At 37.1% G+C, this 22,391-nt stretch overlaps 1 protein-coding gene across 1 annotated transcript; it reads right to left on the bottom strand.

The window, feature by feature from the left end:
• Positions 1–180: 180 nt before the first annotated feature.
• On the bottom strand, positions 181–22,228 carry LOC134825158 (uncharacterized). The gene is made up of 20 exons (XM_063837307.1): positions 22,152–22,228; positions 20,236–20,790; positions 19,939–20,106; positions 19,599–19,766; positions 19,291–19,446; positions 17,620–17,808; positions 16,960–17,064; positions 14,935–15,047; positions 14,765–14,811; positions 14,308–14,420; positions 5,883–5,964; positions 4,765–4,911; positions 4,450–4,547; positions 4,197–4,272; positions 3,649–3,744; positions 3,197–3,287; positions 2,949–3,033; positions 2,648–2,840; positions 2,346–2,509; positions 181–2,224 (listed from the first exon to the last, which is right to left on the bottom strand). The coding sequence occupies exons 1-20, from the start codon at positions 22,213–22,215 to the stop codon at positions 1,497–1,499; spliced, it is 3,438 nt and encodes a 1,145-aa protein (XP_063693377.1). The 5' UTR covers positions 22,216–22,228; the 3' UTR covers positions 181–1,496.
• Between the last annotated feature and the right edge of the window lie 163 nt (positions 22,229–22,391).

Here is a 22,391-nt window from a genome sequence, read left to right as displayed (position 1 = left end):
CTCTCCTTATTTTTGATACTGCGAAGGATCCACTGAAACCGAGATGAACACTAGCAATACTAGGCCTGGTAATTTTCTTTTTCCGTAGAACTAGAATCACGTTTTGAGAAGAGTTCATCCAAGTTATCTTTTTTTTCTAACGTCCAATGATCACTTTCTATAGAAAATGAAACAACTAAATCAAAGTTAAATTTGATTTTATCAATGTGAATATTTACACAATGCAATAATTAATAAAATATACGATTTTAAGAAGTCAACAAGTTCCATGAAATAGGATATTTTAAGTCGCAATCTTCACCAAATTGAACTACCAGAAAGGGTGAAACCACCCGATCCTTTCAATTTAAACCTTGCGGAATTCAACGATAAATGAGGTTGCGGAGTTGAAGGTCTAGGACAGTCATGACGCTCAATATCAAACAGAACAATCAATAACTTTGAAACAAATAATTCAGTTAGACAGTCAATGGCACTACAAAAGTGTGAAGCAGGAAATTAATCCCACCAAACTAACTTATCCACAGTCAGATCTTCCTCTTACAGCTGCCTATATTTTTAAGAAATTGTGCGTCTGAAGAACTAATATTTAGATGTCTAGAGTAAGTGTGTGAAATGATATTATCAACTCGCCAACTGAAGAATGCAAAATATTCAAGATCAAATGGTTAAGAGCATTGTAAATTTCATTTTATTTTCTGAACAGGGAGATCTGACCGTTAAACTGTATCAACAGAGTTCTACTTCAAACCCTACCCACATAATCCAGGAGCACAAACTTTGAAAACATGACTTTAAAATACAATTATCATCTTCAGATATAGATTCATGATAACTTCCGATAGATTTATAATCATAACTTTGAAAAAATAGGAAAATTGTCAACAATTACGGAACCAAAAAAAAAGGTACAAATTAATTGCTGTACCAGAGTCAAAATGCCCCGCAAACACATTCCTTTCAATCCACGAATTTATAGCTTCGTCATCATTTTTTAAAAAACTTATTAAAAGAAAAGTAAGACACGTATCATATATAAACAATCAATTTGAAAACTTTTGAGTGCACTGAAAATTCCTGGGTTTCCAGGAGTAGATCAGATAATGCATGAAAAACATACCGGTCAGGTTGACATCAATAAAGTAATAAACTCGGTGAACGTGGCCTGGGTGAATCCAGGCGAAAATAAAGTGTAAATTTACTGAGGGTTTTTAGAAATCTCGTTGATGTATAGATTAGGGGTCTGTTTGACACACAGGAACAATTTTTCGCCCTTCCTCCAAGAACATGACAGTATAACACACAGTTAAATTCAGCTCACATATTAATATCATCACATATTTGAAATATTTCGCATATTTCAGATGAGAGCGAGCAAGTCAGGAATCTCCGGAGATAACATTCATATTTAATCAGCTGAGCACACACCCGATTTGAAGATAGTTTGACAGCACAATGACGTCATAATGAATGTATGACGTCATTTTTTCTGACCATCAGTTTTCTATTTTGATCGAACATTCGGTACCGGTAGATTTGCTGGATGCTATCGAAGCTCTTTTATGGGAACTAGAAATAGAAACTCTCGGCGAAAGGGAAACGTTTTCCTTGCTCTTAGAAAACTTAACATTGTTTAGAGAAAGTGACCTCTGGGGCGATTCAGCACTCCGCAAGTCTTGCGTGCTGCTAGTAGTACTGCCCCCTTTTGATTTATCCCGTGGGGTCAACGGAAAAAAGAGGGACTTTACCTTGGAACGGCGCTTCTGTTTGGGATCGTTGTCAAGCAACGGTCTAGAAGCGGTATTTTGAGGGGAACCCGGGGTGGGCGGATCTCTGTTGAGGGATTCTGAGGACGCCTTAACGTTCATATTGTTAATACTAGTGGTACTGTCACTGTACCTAGATACTGATCTTATTGTCTGAGTTAAGCACTTCATGAAATCAGGATCTACCCGGCTACCCTCCATGTCCTCAACTATCGGTAAGTTTATACCCTCCGGTAACAACACATTGTCCTCTAACAGCTCGTGGGGACCAAACCGTATGAGAGTTTTATCCTTGCTCTCGAGATCACGTGCTGCTATTCGGAGCTGGTAAGCATGCAGTGCTCGGTATACGAAGGAGTACTGGTCGAGGGTCTGGATCATGCCACCTCGGTCCTGGCGGAGCTGGCATATGTAGCCTAGAGGGTCCACTTTGCCGTTGTCTAAGAACTGCTCGATTCCTGGGATAAGGGGAGTTAGATTTGTATCCATGAAAATTATTTGAGTTAAAAACATGCCACATCCGGATTAACAAGCTAAACATGACGCTTACTTGAATAATAAAGATAAAAGATGCCGCACCTAAATTAACAGAGACGAAGGTTCCGGTTCTCCCGATGCCGGCTGAACAGTGCACCAAAACTGGCGCGTTCTCCAAAACATCTTTAAAAGCTCGCACACATTCCACATAGTCCAGGAAAGGTCCTGTGTCTTCAGGGACCCCGAAATCTGGCCACGAGTGATACCTGAATAATGGCAAGAAGAGGGTTTATATTTGGCATATAAATGTGGATTTACCTACTTCATGCTAGGAAAATGGACGAAAAAGCATATTTAAAGCACATAGTGTGAAACAAAAATGTTTTAAATAATAGGATATTTACCACAAGTGATAAAGTATTCTTTCCTCGTCTTTAGGTTTCTCCTCCGCAGCCTCCTCATCATTTCCCTCCTCTTTTCCAACTGCTCTCTCCTCCTCACTCACCTTTTTGACTCTCAGGATGGAGATTGTATAGAATTTACTCGGGTAGATTCCTAACTGGGTTATCTCGATATCACCAGATCTCATTGTGTGCCCTGATGGGTAAAATTTATATTATAATAATTAATCAAGTAATCGATTAACTAACCCTTAACTTCTCAATAAATGAACAGAATTATGCACATAATTAATTATGTAATTACCGATTTCAGTAGCGGGCCAATACAAACAACACTTCATCCGACTGTTTTCTATCAACCCCGTTGTCATGACAATAATGCGGCATCTCTGAAATCACGTGAATAGTTAGGGACATGTCATAGTAACACTGATTAAAATATCTGGTATTACAGGATAGAACTGACACCAAGCGTATCGTTATAACGAAGAATTAATTTGAAGTAGGATTGGGTGAATATTCTGCAGAGAAATAAATCCAAGGAAGTTATACCTCTTCCCAAAGCAGTCTCCAAAAGTCGTATGAAGTTGAGGGTAGAGGTCCTTGAGTGGCGACATACTCCTTTGGAATCAGCTTATAACCCCTGAAATAGATGTCAAGTTACATTAAGCTCACTTTCTTGTGAGATCATATTTATCATGCACGTTTCCGGTTTCATAACAACTCTTTCATAAAAATGCAGCACAACTTTTATTAATTGGTGCTATAGGGGTGGAAAAATTCACTAAAATTGGCTGGTGAGTAGTTGGTAATGTTTAAATTATTCAACACAACCAGAACTTTGGGAATGTCTCCCTAAATCTTAGGAACCAGTTAAGTTCTGTAGAAATTTAACGCGGCACCATGTTAGCGAAGACTAAAGAGGAGGAAGGAGAAAAACGAATTCGAAAGAATCAGAATTGCCCCCCGTCTTCCCTTCCTTGGCAAAAGATGTCTTATGTCACCTGATATAGTTAGCATTGACGTAGGTGGATGTTGGATCACAACCCATCTCGGGAAGGAGAACTCTAGAGTGCGGGTTTGGCAGCACGTTCAGATACCTGACAGAGGAGAGAAATGATGTCAGTGAACTCAGAATTTAATGAACATTTGAGAAAATAGAGAGTTTCTTGTACGTGGATATTAGATAGGGGATTCTGAGAATTCCTCTTAATTCCTGTTAATAACACAATTTATTTAATAAAACAATTATCCAATAAAACAATTATATATTTCTACGGCACAATTAAACAATATCAATGGTAAGTGGAGGCTTGAAGAGGTTTCAAGTACCAAAGTCCAAATGTCACTGCTTATCGTGACTTTGAGAGCGACCTGTGCTTGAAACCAGTTCAATTATCCAATACGTCAAGGTTGGCTTTAAATTTAATAATGGTGCACGTCCAGGCTTATATTAATCTGTGGGACTCTGTATCTACATTAATAATCATATTATGTCGTTTAGTATCGATAAGGTATGATTAAAACGATCTATACGATGACTCAATCTTACCTGTTTTTACTCTCCGTACCCACAGGGGTCTTGTTAATTGTGATGCTGTTATTCGGGATACTATCAAACTCCATTCCTGACGAAGAGAATTTAGAAATTTGATTTCAGTTCGTTGCTATTTGAAATTAGAAATGGTTAAAAATGCAGTACACAAACAAATACAGCGAAACTTAGGGATAATAGGGAACTGGACAAGGGCGACTCCAACATCTAACTTTTCTTATTGTCGAATTAAAATACAAGTTTTTCTCACCTAGTTCATGATTTTCATGGTAGTCAGAGTTGGGATCTAGAGGTTCCCCCATCATCGCTACCAAATACGCTAGCTCAGATTTAGAGAGGGGTCTCGTCCTGAAGAAATCAAACAGTCAGACCACTATGTAAGGAATTGTTGAATATGAAAATATTGAATAGCATACAAATTGGCACAGGGAATCCATATCCATAGCAGTGAGCTGTAGTGACAGCATGGATTGCTCATATCCTGTAATACCCCTTCCCAACAGCCATGATAATCACGTCAATTGGGAGGGGACAAGGGATGCTGCACCTAAATTGATTAACTTACTTGGACAATCGTTTGAGATAGGACTGTGACCTCTGAATAACCTGGCCAGTTTCATAAGGGTCCAGGCCGTTGTAGAGTTTTGTATGACCGCTAGTGAACATGTGTCGGAACCTTCGTTTGAAACTGTTCATCTTGTTAGTATGTGCACTGAAAATAATATTGTTACGACTTACGGGTATGTGTTTTGGGGAATTTGATCAATTTAAGTGAGATCATGGAATGTCAAATGCATGCAGCCTGCCAGTGAATGCGGCGAGTTGATTGTCTAATTAAATTTGCACATCGGCCGAAGAGTGCAAATTGCTAATATCATGTTGAAATGTATAGTCTGTCTAAGTTAAGCGTACGTGAAAAATAGCTCAGTACGATAGGATTCCCTACAATGCACACCGCTAGAAGTGCAATAGGCAACTTTCACCGTCATATGTACAAAATCTTGAGAATACACAGAGAGGGGAAAATCATGAAATTCCAGGAGGTGTTGCCCTGTGTCAGAAGTTAAAGTATTTGTTAAACATGCTTTTGTACATCGACAAAAGTTTTGCCACACCCACTTTGTGCACTGTAAAGAAAACGCGCAATTTCATATTATACGCGCGCTACGCGCTAGAAATTCCAAAATTTTCCCAACGCGCGTTCCAGTTTGGCTATTGTTTGCGGTGACTGTGACAAAAATTGGCACACATTCTATCATCAAAATTTCGGTTCCACAAGGCCGTTTTTACTTCCTTCTAAACTTCGAGGAATAATGTGCTGTCCCAATGATCTCATCTTTAAAACTTAATGTATCAGTAAGGAAGGTCATTATATTTAACCATGTTCTGACATTTTCGGGAATTAATAACAATACAAAGGCGCAACCCGAGACAAAACGGATGAAAATAAAAAAATCAGACTTTCTCACAGAGACTGGAAGACTAAAATCGTAAACAAAACATCCTGCTATTAATAAAATGCACATTACATTCCTTCCAGTCATTCTGCCGTGGAATTTGATAAAAATTTGTATCATCCATGATTATCCAACTTAAAAAGCACTTAACTAGTTTTGTGGATTCTAATAAAAACACATTACGTTACATTAGTGATTGCTTACCATGTAATTAGTGATTACTTACCATGTAATATATAGAACAAGACCTAGTATCAGTAGCGATATTACTGTTATCGTTATTATCAGGTACTTTCGCTGGGTGTTTTCTGAAAAGAGAAAGTGACGTTAAAACCAAAAATAGGATTTATCTGTTTTACACTTGAGTAGATGTTAGTTAGCAGTGAGTTTTCATTGACGTAAATAGGAACGGGCGATGTGGGGGGGGGGGGGGGGGCTAGGGAATATGATTTATTAAGAAAGTCGATAGCAAAGCCCACAGTTGAAATCTTGGTTGGTAGTATCACATGACATCAGCCGACGAATTACGTATTATATAACACAAATTTCAGAAATTATATGTTGGCATTGCTGGGCGTTGATTTAACTACCATAGACAACAAAGTGAAAAATGTTTGTAGATTTTTGTAGATACACTGAATATTTGTGATGAATTATATCATAATTTTTATAATATCAGGAATTATATTTTATACAGGAATTTAAACTCAGTCGATTTCAACCATCATTTTAACATTTTTGTTGTATCATTTTCTGTTGTAACCTTAATACAAGCTGCAAATTTAGAAGAAAAATCTGAGATCAAATTTCACATCTTACTACGGACCAGGTAAATTCCAGCGAAAATAGAATTTTAGCGGGATGGGTTGGTCCGGAATTAGATTTTCTAAGTTATCTTCTTTTCTCTGGTCAGTCCGGAATGAGGCGAACAGTCTGGGATTATCTGATCCGGAGTTTAAAAAATCAGAACACCGTTCTGACACGTGACCATATAATTGTTTCTGACACGTGACCATATTGTTTCTGACACGTGACCATATTGTTTCTGACACGTGACCATATTGTTTCTGACACGTGACCATATTGTTTCTGACACGCGACCATATTGTTTCTGACACGCGACCATATTGTTTCTGACACGTGACCATATTGTTTCTGACACGTGACCATATTGTTTCTGACACGTGACCACATTGTTTCTGACACGTGACCATATTGTTTCTGACACGTGACCATATTGTTTCTGACACGTGACCATATTGTTTCTGACACGTGACCATATTGTTTCTGACACGTGACCATATTGTTTCTGACACGTGACAGAGGTCAACCGCTCAGATTTATTTGATATTAGACATATATGATTATTGATAAGTTTATTGTTCTTACCTAAAAAACGAACTTCAAATATCAAACCAGAGTTTTCTAACAACATCTCAGAGTAAATTATTGTAAAACCTAGTATCTATCTCTATAAGGCCGAACCCTACACCATCCATACAGACCATAGCATATCAATATTACCTTCTAAACCCTCCACTTTTTGTTCCTCTTTTTCTCTTTTTTACATCAGGCTGCTTTCTTTGATGATGCGTGTCAGCAGTAAAATCATTGTCACCGAATATTGTAATTGAGTAGAAGAATCGATGACTAAATGCTACAAGGAATACATCAGAAACACTGATATCATACACGAAGAACTAGACATATAAACTTCCAAAATCAGTTTTTGTTCCTATTTTTCAACCTATTTTTTACATCAGGATCTTTCTTTGATGATGCGTGTCAGCAGTAAAATCATTGTTAACGCTACCCGAATAGTGTCGTTGAGTACGAATAACAACACTACAAGAAGTACATCATAGAGGCTGATATCATATGAACAAAACTAGGCAACATTATTATTTGCCTATTTACAGAAAGTGTGACTTTTTTGAGAAATGATACAAAATATTATGAAGGAGCAGTTGCTTCAAACAAGTCTCATTTAAAAGGTCACCACAAAAATTAACCAAATTCTTTCTAAAACAAGCTACTCACAATACACACATACAAACTAGACATTTTGTACAAGGTATACTAAAAAATGTCAAGTGTAACGCGACTTACAAGTCGTATATGCCATCCTAATAACTAGACTAAAATTGTAATGTTCCGTCGCCGACCAGTAGTGCTAGTTTACTTTTGAAGTTAGTTTCTAGATGCAATATATATATATATATATATAAAAGTGCATAATTTTGATAATTTTATGCTCATATTTGCTAATAAATTCTGAACTGATAAAGAAGAGCATAATCTTAATATTTCCACACTAAGTCTCACTTGAATGACTTAAATGTACATCTTTGTTGGGTATATTTGAATGTCGAAGCGTGCAATAAATGTTAGAATTTATTATTTATTCTATTATATATTCATGTTATTTGGGATAACTAGTTTAGACACTGCTGAGTATAAGTTGTATCGTAATAGCGGTGTTATTAAATTTCAATCTATTCTATTATATAATAAACGGGAAAAGTTAAACGATGAATTTCGTGCAAGAAATGTAACCCCTCTGGAAGCTTAATCCGTACCTTTCGTGTGCACTGGTTACGTTACTGGGAATTTATTTAAATGACACGCTCGGGAATGCGCTTTAGCTCGAAATATAACATAACTCAACTGTTCGATTTGTGAATTGTGAAATTCTTGTATTATAAAGGGGGGGGGGGGGGGGTCAAAAGTCAGTACACATGCGTTGGGTCTTTTAAATTAACCTTGTTTCATATTTGAGACCTGTAACAGTGTAACTTTACAGATGGTATTATATGCTACTAGAAAACCAGTGGTCAAAGGGAGGAAGCTAATAGTATTTTTTGTTAGTAAGTTTAAATCGCGTCAAAAAATATCCTACACAACCGAAGATACAGCCAATTAAAATGTTGCTCGTACTAAACACAGCGTAATATCAACAAAGCCGATCAAAATGACGTTAAAACAATCATTGCACGTGCACGTGCGTGTAATAACCCTCGTTACCATGGTTACTTTGCAAATTCCTATTTCTCGTCTAATTTGCACGTGGGCGGTCGTACAGACAGACCAACATTCTACAAAAATAATTCTCTGAATTTTAGTAGAGATAACTACTCATTCGATGATTCTGTCGCCAAAATTTGAAAATGAGCAATTCAATCAACATTGAATTGCTCATACTCGTGTTTGTGAACAATGAAAATGTTAGAAACTCTGATTGAAATTATCGCGATAGGTTCACTAAATCTGGAATATGATCTGAAAAAATGAAACGAATCTAAAATGACGAAGTTGTCAAGCAATTAGGTTATCTCGTTAGCAAAATTGATTGGGTAATCATGCGCTACGACACCGTAACTCAGTAACTCACAACTGTGCTTTCAGTATGGTTCCCATAGTACAGAATATCTAGTGTCAACCCAATCACCTGATACCACGCAATGAATAAACTTGTTATGCTTCATCTCTCGGTCATCTGAGAAGCTAGAGCTACCATTTTCAGGACGAGCAAATTTTAAAATGCCAAACACAATGCATTACAATTTGACCCGATCGAATCTTTCAAAATATATAAAAAACACGTAAATGATTGTTCATTGAACAGAAAAAATGGACATTGTAACTAATATTATTTGATATATTCCTCGAATGAGTGATGGTAGCAAGTCGTACCAGTAAGAAATATTTCAAGCAGCCACTCAGAGAAATCAGCTCCAACGTATATGTACTGACTATTGACTTCCTCCCCCCCCCCCCCCTCTTCTGCAGTTATACCAGAAACCAGCTATAGAACACGTAATGTGTACTGACTACTGACTTCCTCCCCCCCTCTTCTTCTGCAGTTATACCAGCTATAGAAAACGTAATCCAGTCGTTGAAATAGTTTACCTGATTTCTCGGTAACATGTAAATGCAGCGTGACATATTCCAAGAAAAAGAGAAACAATTTTTCTTTTAACTATTTTATAACTATCATATTATTAAAATTATCAAGTTTCATGTTCAGTTCTCGCTACTGATATCCTCATTTCAGAATGAATTCCATAAAAATTTACATCATAAAAACCTGAAAAGTCAACTTAACCATTCATGTGATATCCACTGTTTAATTTTAACAGTGTACTATGTATAACATAATTTGATAAATGACATAAGGACATACATATCACACAGCGTGAAAATAATAAAAATCATCACAAATACCAAGGGGCTTAAAATAAAACCCATGTATCTAACACCCGATAAAACTGAATACATAACATGATTCGTGCTGCAAGTGTTGATTTTCAGATATAACATACATACATAATTAGGTCATATATATATATTATAGAGTGAATATATGTTGCTACTTGTCATTAACAGGGTGCGAGAGCTCAGTATACATTTACAGTATACAATACTATACATTGTACTGTTTCATCACCCTTCAGGAATGTATAAAACTACTAGTTATACTGCCCGGGGGATCCCAAAGAGTGACATTAGAAAACAAAAAAACAGTATTATATATTTAAAGACGAATCCGCACCATTAATGGTACAGATTTCAGACTTCATGGCATAGTAAAGATATGATGTATACTGTATAGTGGAAACTGTAGTGGAACGAGTTGAAAGTGACGGTTGTGAGTGACTCATGTAGATGACGATGCGTTAATCAAAATACCAACAAAAGGAGGGAGGGGGTGTCATTTCCATGATCTCAACTTTGTAATCATATATTAGTTCATACTACAGTAAAACCCCGAGAAAATGGCTGCGGTAAATCGGGGCGCAGTAAATCGGGATTTTACTGTAATAGCATTATTTAATAGCATTATTTAACTGTCATAGAGATGATCATACATTCATTATTTATTGATAGTTTTGAGAAGTCTACTTAACAGCAACAATTTTAGTTTCTTTTTGCTGACGATTAAAAAAGTATGAATTACTAGAATATCTAATTGGTGTCTCCTGCATGAAACATCATGCAAATGACGAAAACTATTTATATAGAGTAAGTTACAACTTACGGTACTGACACACGGTAACCTTACTTTACATTTTCTAAACGAACTACAAATAATTTTTAATTCTATACTGCCAAATTAGCCAACATATCATTTAATCTATAGACCACATCATGCCCAAATAACATTTTACATTCTAAACAACACGTGTATCTCTGGTAAGATTCGTGCAAACAAATAAAAAAATTGAATAAAATAAAAAATAAAAATATCAGCTCTTATAAAAGTAAGTTTCAAGTTTTCAGCAACTTTACATTCGTTGTTAGCTACGACCCAAATAACAGATACTTCTCTATTTTCTAATAAATGTTAGCTGCTTCCTTGCTGAACATTTCACAGGCTATTTAAGTACAAAATGTATAGTATAGAGTAGGTATATAATACACTGTTTACACAGTATACACTGTATACATTCTCTTCACTGTCTTAAAAAGCGTTATATTTACTTCTCGATATATATATGTACGTACATTTAAAAACTTCGTGCTCACTCTTCATCTAGTACTATCTACTCTGTCCAGAAAACACTTTTTCTCTGCATGTTCCCCATTTGTCCCTACAGTAGAAAATACAAAATGCAGAACTTAGACCGTATATATACGGTTATTATATAAAACGCGTTATATATAACGCGTTGGTATTATTTTACCACCACTCTAGCTCTTTACTTTCCAACTCCAACTTCTACAACAAACACTATCGTCCATCTTACCCAACATGCAAAACTCACATCTGCAACACACCATTAACTTAATACAACTCAACATATATCACAAGATTCCACATGTAATATCTCACATCAGAAAAGACACGGGGTAGTTCTATTAGGTTAATTTGGAAATTAGCACGAACAGTACACATAATTATAGGTGAACTGTGTACGTGACTACATGACTACATGACACGTGACCACGTGTAATTTAGTCACGTGACTACACGACTACGTGCACAATGTACCGTACATTGTGCACGTACTCATGTAGTCACGTACACAGCTGTGTGCAATGTACGCCATTGTACCCTCATTTTAGACTGTCTGTAGATAACAAAAGCAATAGCTGGGGTTTATTTGCCGTGAAATACATTCTGAGAAGTGGAACACTTGATACACTCCAGTTGGATCTGGTCAGACGGAGAAATTTGTTTTAATTTCTGAAAGATTTCTGAAAGATCTGCGTGAATAAGAAGTTTGAAAAGTTAGATTTAAGAATCTACATATTATAAAACACGGTGATTGTGTAATGTGTGGTACCATGCTCAATTATTGATTTAGACAACTAGGAGTACTCTGTCTGGTTATATGAGAGTTACTGTTAGATATAACGCACAATGCACAACATTACAAGATATAACGCACAATGCACATGTATGTGATTATATATGCGTTTTGTGATCGTGAGAAAATAGAAATGATGCCAATTTGTAAACTTCTGAGACAATTTAATCTGTTTTTTCGGTAGAACTCAAAAGAATGAAAATTTATCTGTCAAAATATTGACACATTTCTACCCGAAGTAAGGCCTGCTAGTTAAGTAGTTAGTGTAATTAGTTTGGCCCTTTGATTTCAGGGATGCTGCTGTTGTGATAAACTGACGATTTTACTGAAGACAGCGACAATATTTAAATTTGTTTGTGCCAACTTGGCCAAAAATTGGGCAATCAATGGGCATGAGGTTGGCCCGCCCTCCCGTTCTATGATTGTAAATATTGTCTTTCTAAGTAGTAGAGCTGTGCAATGTGGTCATGTTGACCTCTGCTCCATATAGGCAATATTGACGCTAAATTCATTATATAATGAAATTTATCTCACTAAGTAATGTTAAGTTAATTTATAAATTGCACTTTAATTGCGGCATAATCTTTGTACGTGACTTAAATCATAATATTAATAATATAATAATATGTTCATACTATTATATTATTATATTCCTTCTTGTAACAATAGTGAAAAGCCAGACAATGAGTAACCACGCCCTTAGAAATATTCCCTAGTACAGACAGAATAGTTGGTATTTAGTTGTACTCATGCAGATTACAGTACACACGTACAGTCGTACACAAATATTGTATTGCTCTGTAGATCAATTATTATAACATTTAATTACTCAGGTTCATTAAGGAAAGATATGGCGTTATATTTTTGACATTATTATTAAGTTACAGGTATTTTTTATTGAGTATTATATATAATATATTTTTAATCTGGTGCTTTAGTAGTTAGTACGCATTTCAACTTTTAGCCTTTGCCAAGGACTGTATTATTATATCGGTTCAATATGACAACAAAATTGAGAATTATTTATTATTAAAAAAATTGAGAATCAGGGATCAGAAAGATAATTTTGAGTGCAAGAGAAAATTACAATATTCCAATTAAGATTTAGCACTCACCCTTTGCCCCATCATTTGCACATAGAATACAGCACAGTAACGAGAAAGTAAGAAAAAAATCAGAGCAGACAAACCAATAACAACACTGAAGAATGATAATATATTTAAAAGAAGTAACCACTGCCCACGTGCTACATCCGGACATTTCGATTTGCTAATAGTTTATCACGTGACAGGTAAGCTGGCTGATACTAGTTTGAATATAATCACGTGACACAGCAACAAGTACGATACTTCCCAAAACGCGCACCACAGCTACACATTGAGATATAACACCACAGCCCACGTGACATCCCACGTGACAGCCCGCGTGTCTTGCTAAGCAGTGAAGTAGAGATTAGCACGTGACGTGCCTGCCCTAGATTTGATTAAGTGTGGCCCAAGTGTGGACTAGTCAGCTGGTAGTGATGTGTATCTCATATTATGTGTAACAATGTTAATATTTCTTTCAACGAACACGTGGTACATTCATTAATCATTTTCATTCCGTAGAAGTGCGAAAAACGCCCTTGCTAGTAATATGCGTTTTTTGGTGCATCTTTTTTAGTTCTTTGTAGTGATCATATTATGAACTGATTGACTATTTTAATGACAATATTCTAGATTTAATAATAACCTTGGCCTTGTTATCGTCAGGAGAATTTATATAATCAAATGATTGATTGAAAGTAAGGGGATTGTCTCCAATGGACTAATTTATTGTTTACATCATAATCAGTTAAAAATAAAAACCCTAATGGGCACAAATTTAATTAGGGACGATAAGAGAGCTCACTCAAACAATACAATAAATAAAACGATTGTTTATTTTTACAGCACAATAAACAATATCAATAATATATAAATCAGTGGCGGCTTGAGGAGATTTCAAGTGCCGAAGGCCACTACATGACCAGAGTAGCTTCATTGTGCGTTAATACTTAATAGGGTTGGGTTCAGGGTAGTTTGTATTATAATTTGTATAATAGTTTATAATTGTATTATAAAACACGTAACACGAGTAGAATGAGACAGAGGAATAAAGGGGCTTACCAATACTACTGTTTATCTGACATACCAACATAATATGTACTTTTATTATAGGACTAACGATGTAGAAAAAATACGAATATTTCATCAGAATTATGATGTTTTACTGTTTATCCAACATATTACAATACTACTACTAACCAATATCTATTAATATTACAACTATTACTATACAAGTATACAGGAAGTGACTAACCCGGTTCAGATATCTCGTATCCTAGTGAACACAGAGAGTTGCCAAACTCACTGTCAAACGCACAGCACGAGTATTTTCCTTGCTTATCTTTTGACATGCTCGTTATTTGCAACCTGGGTATTAATTGTGTGAGGTATTGATTATTTCATAATTAGTTTGTCTAATTAATTAATTAGTTGTAGTTACTTGAAAGGATGAATATCAAATCAGATTATTTTAAAACAGTTTCTCCATTGAGACAAATTTGTCTCGTGTCATCAAATAATACAAAGTATGGACTAAAATATGAGTTCTCAACTGACAGGAGTATTGTATTTTAAATAAGTGGTAAAATAATCTGGTTCATTTTAGATCGTTTACGAAAGATAAAAATGTAACTTAATCATTTTTTAAACTACATAATATGTTGATGATGATTGATAAAATCAAAAACAGTCTAAAAACGAAACTTGCTTACGATTGTAATGTTTCTCCCTTTATAATTTCGCCATCACCTCTGAGCCACTGAAAAGACCCATTAAATTACAAAACAAATATGTATTTGTTCCGTTGCGAAAGTGATACATTTTCAATAAATTAAAACAAGAACTGACTAAATAAATAATAAGTTAACAGATATAATATTACCGTGTACTCGAGTTTGTAACCCTCCAAATAGCAATGAAGAGTAATATTCTTGCCTCGCTCCACTGTGAACCTCAACAGGTCATCCCCAATACGGTCCTCACTTCTTACAGGTCCTACAATTAATAGTGATAATAATAATAATACAATTTATTGTAGTGTAGGATTGTTTGAATTTCTATTTGCTAAGTCACTTAAGGGGGGGGTTCACCCTGATTTTTTTGTGAAACTTGGTTTCGAGATAGCAGTTGACTAACAAACTAGGACCAGTGACCGTAATTTTGAGGGGGTCCCGGACCCCAACCGCCAAACGGTGCCCGCGGGGCAGCCACGCCCATATTTGGTCCAAATTAGGCCCAATTTAGCCAAATACCCTGAACATGCCCAAAATCCAGATTTTAGGTGCTCTACTTGTAGCTAGTGGTCCCCTGAACTCGTATATGAATTTTCATCAAGATTGGACAAAAAATGACTGAGTTATGAGCGAAAAACCATATGACCATATTTGGGCATACGCACCAAATTTGATCGATTTTGGCCCATAAATTGGTCAAATATCAATATTTTTGAATGAAACCAACTTTATATGGAAGGTAAGCCTATACTACACATTATCCATGATTATCAGCTCAGTATCTACCTAACTGTGGATTCTGTGTTCAATTAATAGCAAAAAATGAACAAAATTGCCCATATCTCAGTTCGCGATATTTGCAAAACTGACTTCGCTCAAAACAATAGAACTCAATAGGGTTTCAATATTTTTACATGAAATTTTCAGAATCAACGTAGAATCGCATTTCGACCTTAAGTTTTGTATTGGAATTTTGAGTTAGGCCTTTAAAAAAATTTGGCGGCCAAATTCTGAATTTTGCACTGCAAATTTTGGAATTTGGCCGCCAGAATCCACAGTTAGGTAGATACTGGCTGATAATCATAGATAATGTGTAGTATAGGCTTACCTTCCATATAAAGTTGGTTTCATTCAAAAATATTGATATTTGATCAATTTATGGGCCAAAATCGATCAAATTAGGTGCGTATGCCCAAATATGGTCGCATGGTTTTTGGCTCATAACTCAGTCATTTTTTGTCCAATCTTGATGAAAATTCATATACGAATTCAGGGGACCACTAGCTACCAGTAGAGCACCTAAAATCTGGATTTTGGGCATGTTCAGGGTATTTGGCTAAATTGGGCCTAATTTGGACCAAATATGGGCGTGGCTGCCCTGCGGTCACCGTTTGGCAGTTGGGGTCCGGGACCCCCTCAAAAGTTCGGTCACCGGTCCTAGTTTGTTGGTCAACTGCTATCTCGAAACCAAGTTTCACAAAAAAATCAGGGTGAACCCCCCCCCCCCCCCCCCCCCCCCTTAATATGCATTTTGCGTTTGTTTCTCCCGTTTTTCTTCCCTTGCGTTGCAAGCCCTGTCTCTTGTAGAAACAACCACTTTTGTAGATACACACAGTCTCTACGCCTTTAACCTCTGGTCCCTAGGGTCCGCTGACTCCGGGCCAGAGGAAAATTACCGATTGCCAAGGTTTGATGCCTAGGCAGTCGAGACCTCTTATTGAGACCCGATATAATAAAATTTGGTAGCTTAAACACAAACTCTAAGCCCAGTGGATAAACCACAAAACTTATGCTCTATTGTGTGAAACAAAGATACTAGATCAAGATAACTATCAAGGAGTGTATGCATAGGACATAAAAAGTTTTGGAACGAAGATGACATGCTTATGAAGCGAGCTAACAGTCTAATTGCTAATAAGTTCAAAAAGATCATGACATTAGGTTGCATCCTAAACAGCAAATAACATAAAGTGTTAAAAACATTAATAGTGATAGTACTATGTTTACAGTATGTACTGAAGGAGTATCATAGGAAGTTTCTTGAACTTTTAACCATCAATCAATTAATACCAACAGCACGAGTAGACCTATGATGTAATACTGCTAGGACTCTGAAACATACCAGCTATTATACTAGGACTCTGAAACATACCAGCAATGACTCTGAAACATACCGTGATCACTAAGTTTCACATCCCAGTTGTCACGGCAACGTGTCCCGAACTCGTTTCTAACGCAACACGTGTAAATACCAGTCTCATGTTCCGTCAGCTTATCGTCTGAACGTATGTTAACCCATCAGCATTTAAGTGAAATTTTTAGTTTTGTAAATATTAATTATCTTGTGACTTGTGTTTATATTCAAGTATTTATCTCAAATTTATCTTATCTCATTAATCCTAACATCATCCTAATGGATGATAAATCTGTCATCGATTACATTTAATGATAACTACATATTTTAAATAAAGCGATACAGGTTTGCTGATCTACTATACATCTGTTAAATTTGAATAATTCTAATGTTTAAATATATTTACAAGTCATAACTAAATCCCACAGGTACTTAGAAATGTACGAGATGTTTCTTAGAAACTGCTAAATTGTAGTACTGGCTACTAAACACTATTGCATAACATTGCCCCACCTTTCAGTTTCAATGTCATTCCACAGGTTACTTAGTTTTAGATGTGGTTGATAGCGCACCTTGCAAATATTTTGCAGCAATACTGCACACACATCACAAGGTTTAACATCACTACAAGTTGGCCCTGGTAAAGTGACAAGATCCACAAATAAATAAAGAAATCTGATAAAATATAGTTCTCTTTTACCTTCGTATCTAAGAGTATCACGATCGGCCCTAGTGAGATCTGATAAGATATAAGCAGCGTCTCTCTTCCACATAACTTCCATGCCCTGATACCCCACTGTTCTGGATGGTTCCACATCGCAGACAAGGAAGAATTTGCGGCGGTATGATATCCTGATGACTTGTCTGCCGTGGGATTTGAACTTTGGAGCTGTGGGAAAGGGAGGTTATACACTGTACATTATACACTGTACACTATACATTATATATAGGAGGTTATACACTGTACATTATACACTGTACACTATACAATATACACTGTACACTGTACACTATACACTGTACACTATACACTATATATAGGAGGTTGGTAGAACAAGTTTAACATTTGAACGACGATATTCATGATAGTGAAAACTACAATGTGTTATAAATCTAATTCAACATTTGAAGAATAGGGGAATATATTTCATCATCACTTTGAGAAAGTCAAGAAATGACCGTGGAATATAAGAGGTATAACATAGTCGGTCAAACATCTGTAGATTGCGATTGGTTGTAACAAAATTGTTACCGATTTACATCACTCGACTTCGACTCGACTTAGGGCGGCTTCAGCGTCCGAACAGAAATGGTCTTCTTCCAAATCTTTCTATCCAGCATGAGTTTGTTAATCTCTTTGCTGTCATCAAGCCCCGTGTCCTTCCGAAGGATGTCGATGTATGTGAGATGTGGTCTTCCCCTTCGACGATGACCTTGAAGGGGTTCCCAGAAGAGTAGTTGATGACTCAATAGTTCTTCATGTCTGGCTAAATGACCTGCGAGTCTCATCCTCCGTGCAGCTATCTTATCAGATGCTCTGATGAGGTGTCCATACACCTTGGCGTTAGTCTGCCGCTCTTTCCAGTCAATGTTCAGTGCCATCCTCAGCATTCTCGTATAACATCCATCAATACGTTTTGCGAGGGTCTGGCTGACAGTCCATGTTTCAGAGCCATATAGAAGGATGGACTCGACTGTAGCCAGGAACAATCGTATCTTGAGATCTCTACGCATATCCGACTTCCATACAAGCTTCATCTGGTGACACGCTCCCCATGCCTTAGCTTTACTCACAAGGAAGTCCTTCTCCGAAATCTTCATTCTACTACCCAAATATACGAAGTCATCGACTTTCTCAATGTTCTTCCCACTCCCAGCAACCAGAGTCGGGTTATCATCATCTCTTATGTTGATTCCCATGTACTTAGTTTTCCCCTCGTTGAGGTGGAGTCCAACTGAGTTGGCCGCCAGTTCCAGACTCCTGAGGAAATCTTGTGCCTCCGCAACACTATCTGTTATAAGAGCAAGGTCGTCAGCAAAGTCCGCATCAGTGACCTTGACTGCCGGATAGCGACGGCTTCTTCTAGGGTGTAGAGTAAACCCAAAGTCCCTTCCCTCTAGGGACACCCTCATAATGTAGTCAATTACGATTATGAATAGGTAGGGCGCCAAAGTGTCTCCCTGCATCACTCCTGCATCACTCCTGCTAGAATGATGAAATCACTCTGATTTACATCAATAGCTAAATATAGCTGGTTGCTCTTTCATAAATTAATTTACAGATGTTTAAAACCATACAAATGTTTCGTGAACACCCTGCAAATTTGTAAATAACTTAAATTTTAAAATATAATTAAAATATTAATCTCACCACAATGCTGCCTATCACAGTCTGATACCTCCATATTCTCCCCCGCACATAACTTTCCCGACAGCAGACACTGTCGTTCCCTTTCCTTTTTACAGGACAAACGGTCATCAACTGGCTGTGCACACTGTGACCACTGCTCCCATTCAGACCACTTATCTGGTAAAGTGGAATAATTTATTTTTTATGTTGACCAAGTAATTAATTATAGATTTCCAGGATATTGTTTAAAATTATATACTTTTGAATCAATTAAATGTATATTGATTTAGCTCCATTTGATAAGGAAAATAACCTGGTAAAAAACTAACCACATTGGTCATCTGGACAGTCAGTGAAGTCCTGGAGAGCATCAGTGCACGAGCGGGTGGAGTTAACCGCCACCGTACAAAACCTCTCACGTGACTTCTGGCATGCTGTCATGTTGGAGTTGTACTGGCACGTCTCACCCCACACACCCCAGTTAGTCACTGTTGGTTCTGTCGAGAGTCAAATTGTTTAGTTGTATGGTTAGCATGTGTGGTTTTTAAGTTGAACTGTTGGAAATTAAAATGTCTGAGAGTGTAAGAGCTAATAAGAAACTGTAATGAAGAGCAGTTTGTTAAATTAATAAACTTATGTTAATAAATTAATTGAATTGGTTATAATTACCACAATCATTAGGATTACAGTCGAGGAACCCATTTTGTTCCCCCTCGCAAGAAGAAAATTCGCTATAATTAATGCAAGTCCTGGTCCTCATTTTAGCACACTGGTACATCTTCTCAGGGCGAATTTCACAACTTTCAGAGTACTCACTCCAGACACTCCATTCGGGTACTGCAGTTGAAGATTCAAAGTTTTGTGGAGAATTGGGAAAATATCATAGTTGATCGAAAGATAGTGTTGAAAGGAATGGTAACATAATATATTTGTGATACAATGGAGTAATCAATTTTAAAGACCAACCTAAAACTTCAATGGTAGCATTGATGTCCATGAACACATGTTCTCCCTGAACACCAAATGATGCCTCACAAGTAACCACAACAGTTTTCTCAGGCTTGAATTTGACTTTTGCTTCCACAAAATCTCCTCTGACTGCAAAAATGGTATTACCTATGGCCACAGCTGTTGCCGCATCCTGGCACATGATTTGAGGCACTCCAACATCACCCTCTTGTATAATTTGGATCTCAACCTGCTGATTTTTATACACAGCTGCCACCTCAGGTATTTGCTTCATTGTTAGGGACCGGAAATGAATACTGATATTGTTGCTGATAGACTCATTAACTGAACAATGATATTCTCCACTCTGCCCGTCCGAATCCAGGACATATTGATATGATGTAGAGTTTGTGATTGATATGATCTCAGTATGCAATTGTTCTGTGTCTTCATTGGACTTTGATTTGATAAACCAACTTATTTGAGGAGTAAAATCAGACAAATTTTCACCCTGAACTGTGCACGTAAGTGTAACTGGTTCCTGAAAAACCGCTGTAGCTGATGATGTCAACTCTGAAATAAAAAATGGTATCTAAGCGGTGAAAAAATGTGTCAGCTATAAAATAACTGTAATATCTTTATTGCTTTGAAAGAGCTTTAATCTTATTGAAAAAATTAAGTAAGACAGTGATTATTTGTTTGTAATAATTCCCTTTTTAGAAGTAACAGAAAATCAACAAAGTTGTGTCAAATCACTCAGAGGCACCATTTCAGCGATTGTGGAATCACTTTTTTGTTTTTTTCCCTGAATTTTAATGTAAGTTTGCGGTAACAATAATAATGCTGCAGATTGCATTATCAATCGCTGGCAGTATCGAGATAGCCCGACCACTGGTCCGCGGACCACTGTCTGCGGACCACTGTCTGCGGACCACTGTCCGCGGACCACTGTCTACCAGATCATATTACTGTATAATAACAGTATCCCCTGAATCAAGCAACAGGTGTTTGTGAATAGTTGATTGGTTACCAGATCAAAGTAAGGCAGTATCGAGATAGCCCGACCACTGGTCCGCGGACCACTGTCTGCGGACCACTGTCTGCGGACCACTGTCCGCGGACCACTGTCTACCAGATCATATTACTGTATAATAACAGTATCCCCTGAATCAAGCAGGGTTCACATCATCCCCTGAATCAAGCAGGGTTCACATCATCGCACGCGAATTCCAATCAGCGGTGGTGTCAAGGCTTATTAAACGATTAAGCAACCTTACGAGATCAGTTCACATCATGCAATATATAAAGAATAACTATTATCAGACTGCATCAATCATTTCTATCATCAACTCCTTCTTGAACAACTACAACTATGGTCTCAGAGAAAACGAAACGGATGAACTCAGCCCTACCCTGCGACCCTATCTGCAAACCTATCTCACCTCTCGACAAGTGGACTCAAGCTGGTAAAACCCTCATCGTCACCAGAGCCAACCCAAGCTTCTGCGTTTTCTGCAACAAGAGGCATGCTGGTATATCATGCGCTGCTCATGACCCTGTAGCATCTTCTGATGCCGGAGGTCTTGCTAACTCCTAATCAATAGTTTGATCCAGTAATTTACTACGCTACAATTAATTATGCTAAGTCGTAACTAATTGCATCCAAGATACCATACATACCATTCATATGATCTGGTAACCAATCAACTATTCACAAACACCTGTTGCTTGATTCAGGGGATACTGTTATTATACAGTAATATGATCTGGTAGACAGTGGTCCGCGGACAGTGGTCCGCAGACAGTGGTCCGCAGACAGTGGTCCGCGGACCAGTGGTCGGGCTATCTCGATACTGCCCAATCGCTTTTTGCCGCACTGAAATGGTGCCTCTGCAAATAAATTGAACTCAAATATCTGTTACCAGTAAACTTACCAACAGAGCCAAAGGTTTGAGATAAGGCAAGTTCAGGTAGAAATAATATAAGAAAACATAGCATCTGCAATCATTTGAGGATGTTAGTAAATAATCTCATGATATCTATGATATCAATTAAAGGCACAATAGTAAGTACTACCGCAAACCAAGTTTTTGTGAAACTTGGTTTCGAGATAGCAGTTTACCAACAAACTAGGACCGGTGACCGAACTTTTGAGGGGGTCCTGGACCCCAACC

Source organism: Bolinopsis microptera, chromosome 13 (genome assembly GCF_026151205.1).
Source record: "Bolinopsis microptera isolate Bmic1 chromosome 13, MBARI_Bmic_1.0, whole genome shotgun sequence".
Classification (NCBI taxonomy): Eukaryota; Metazoa; Ctenophora; class Tentaculata; order Lobata; family Bolinopsidae; genus Bolinopsis; species Bolinopsis microptera.
The sequence above is the reverse complement of the archived record's forward strand: the minus strand, read 5'-3'. Positions and strand labels throughout refer to the sequence as shown.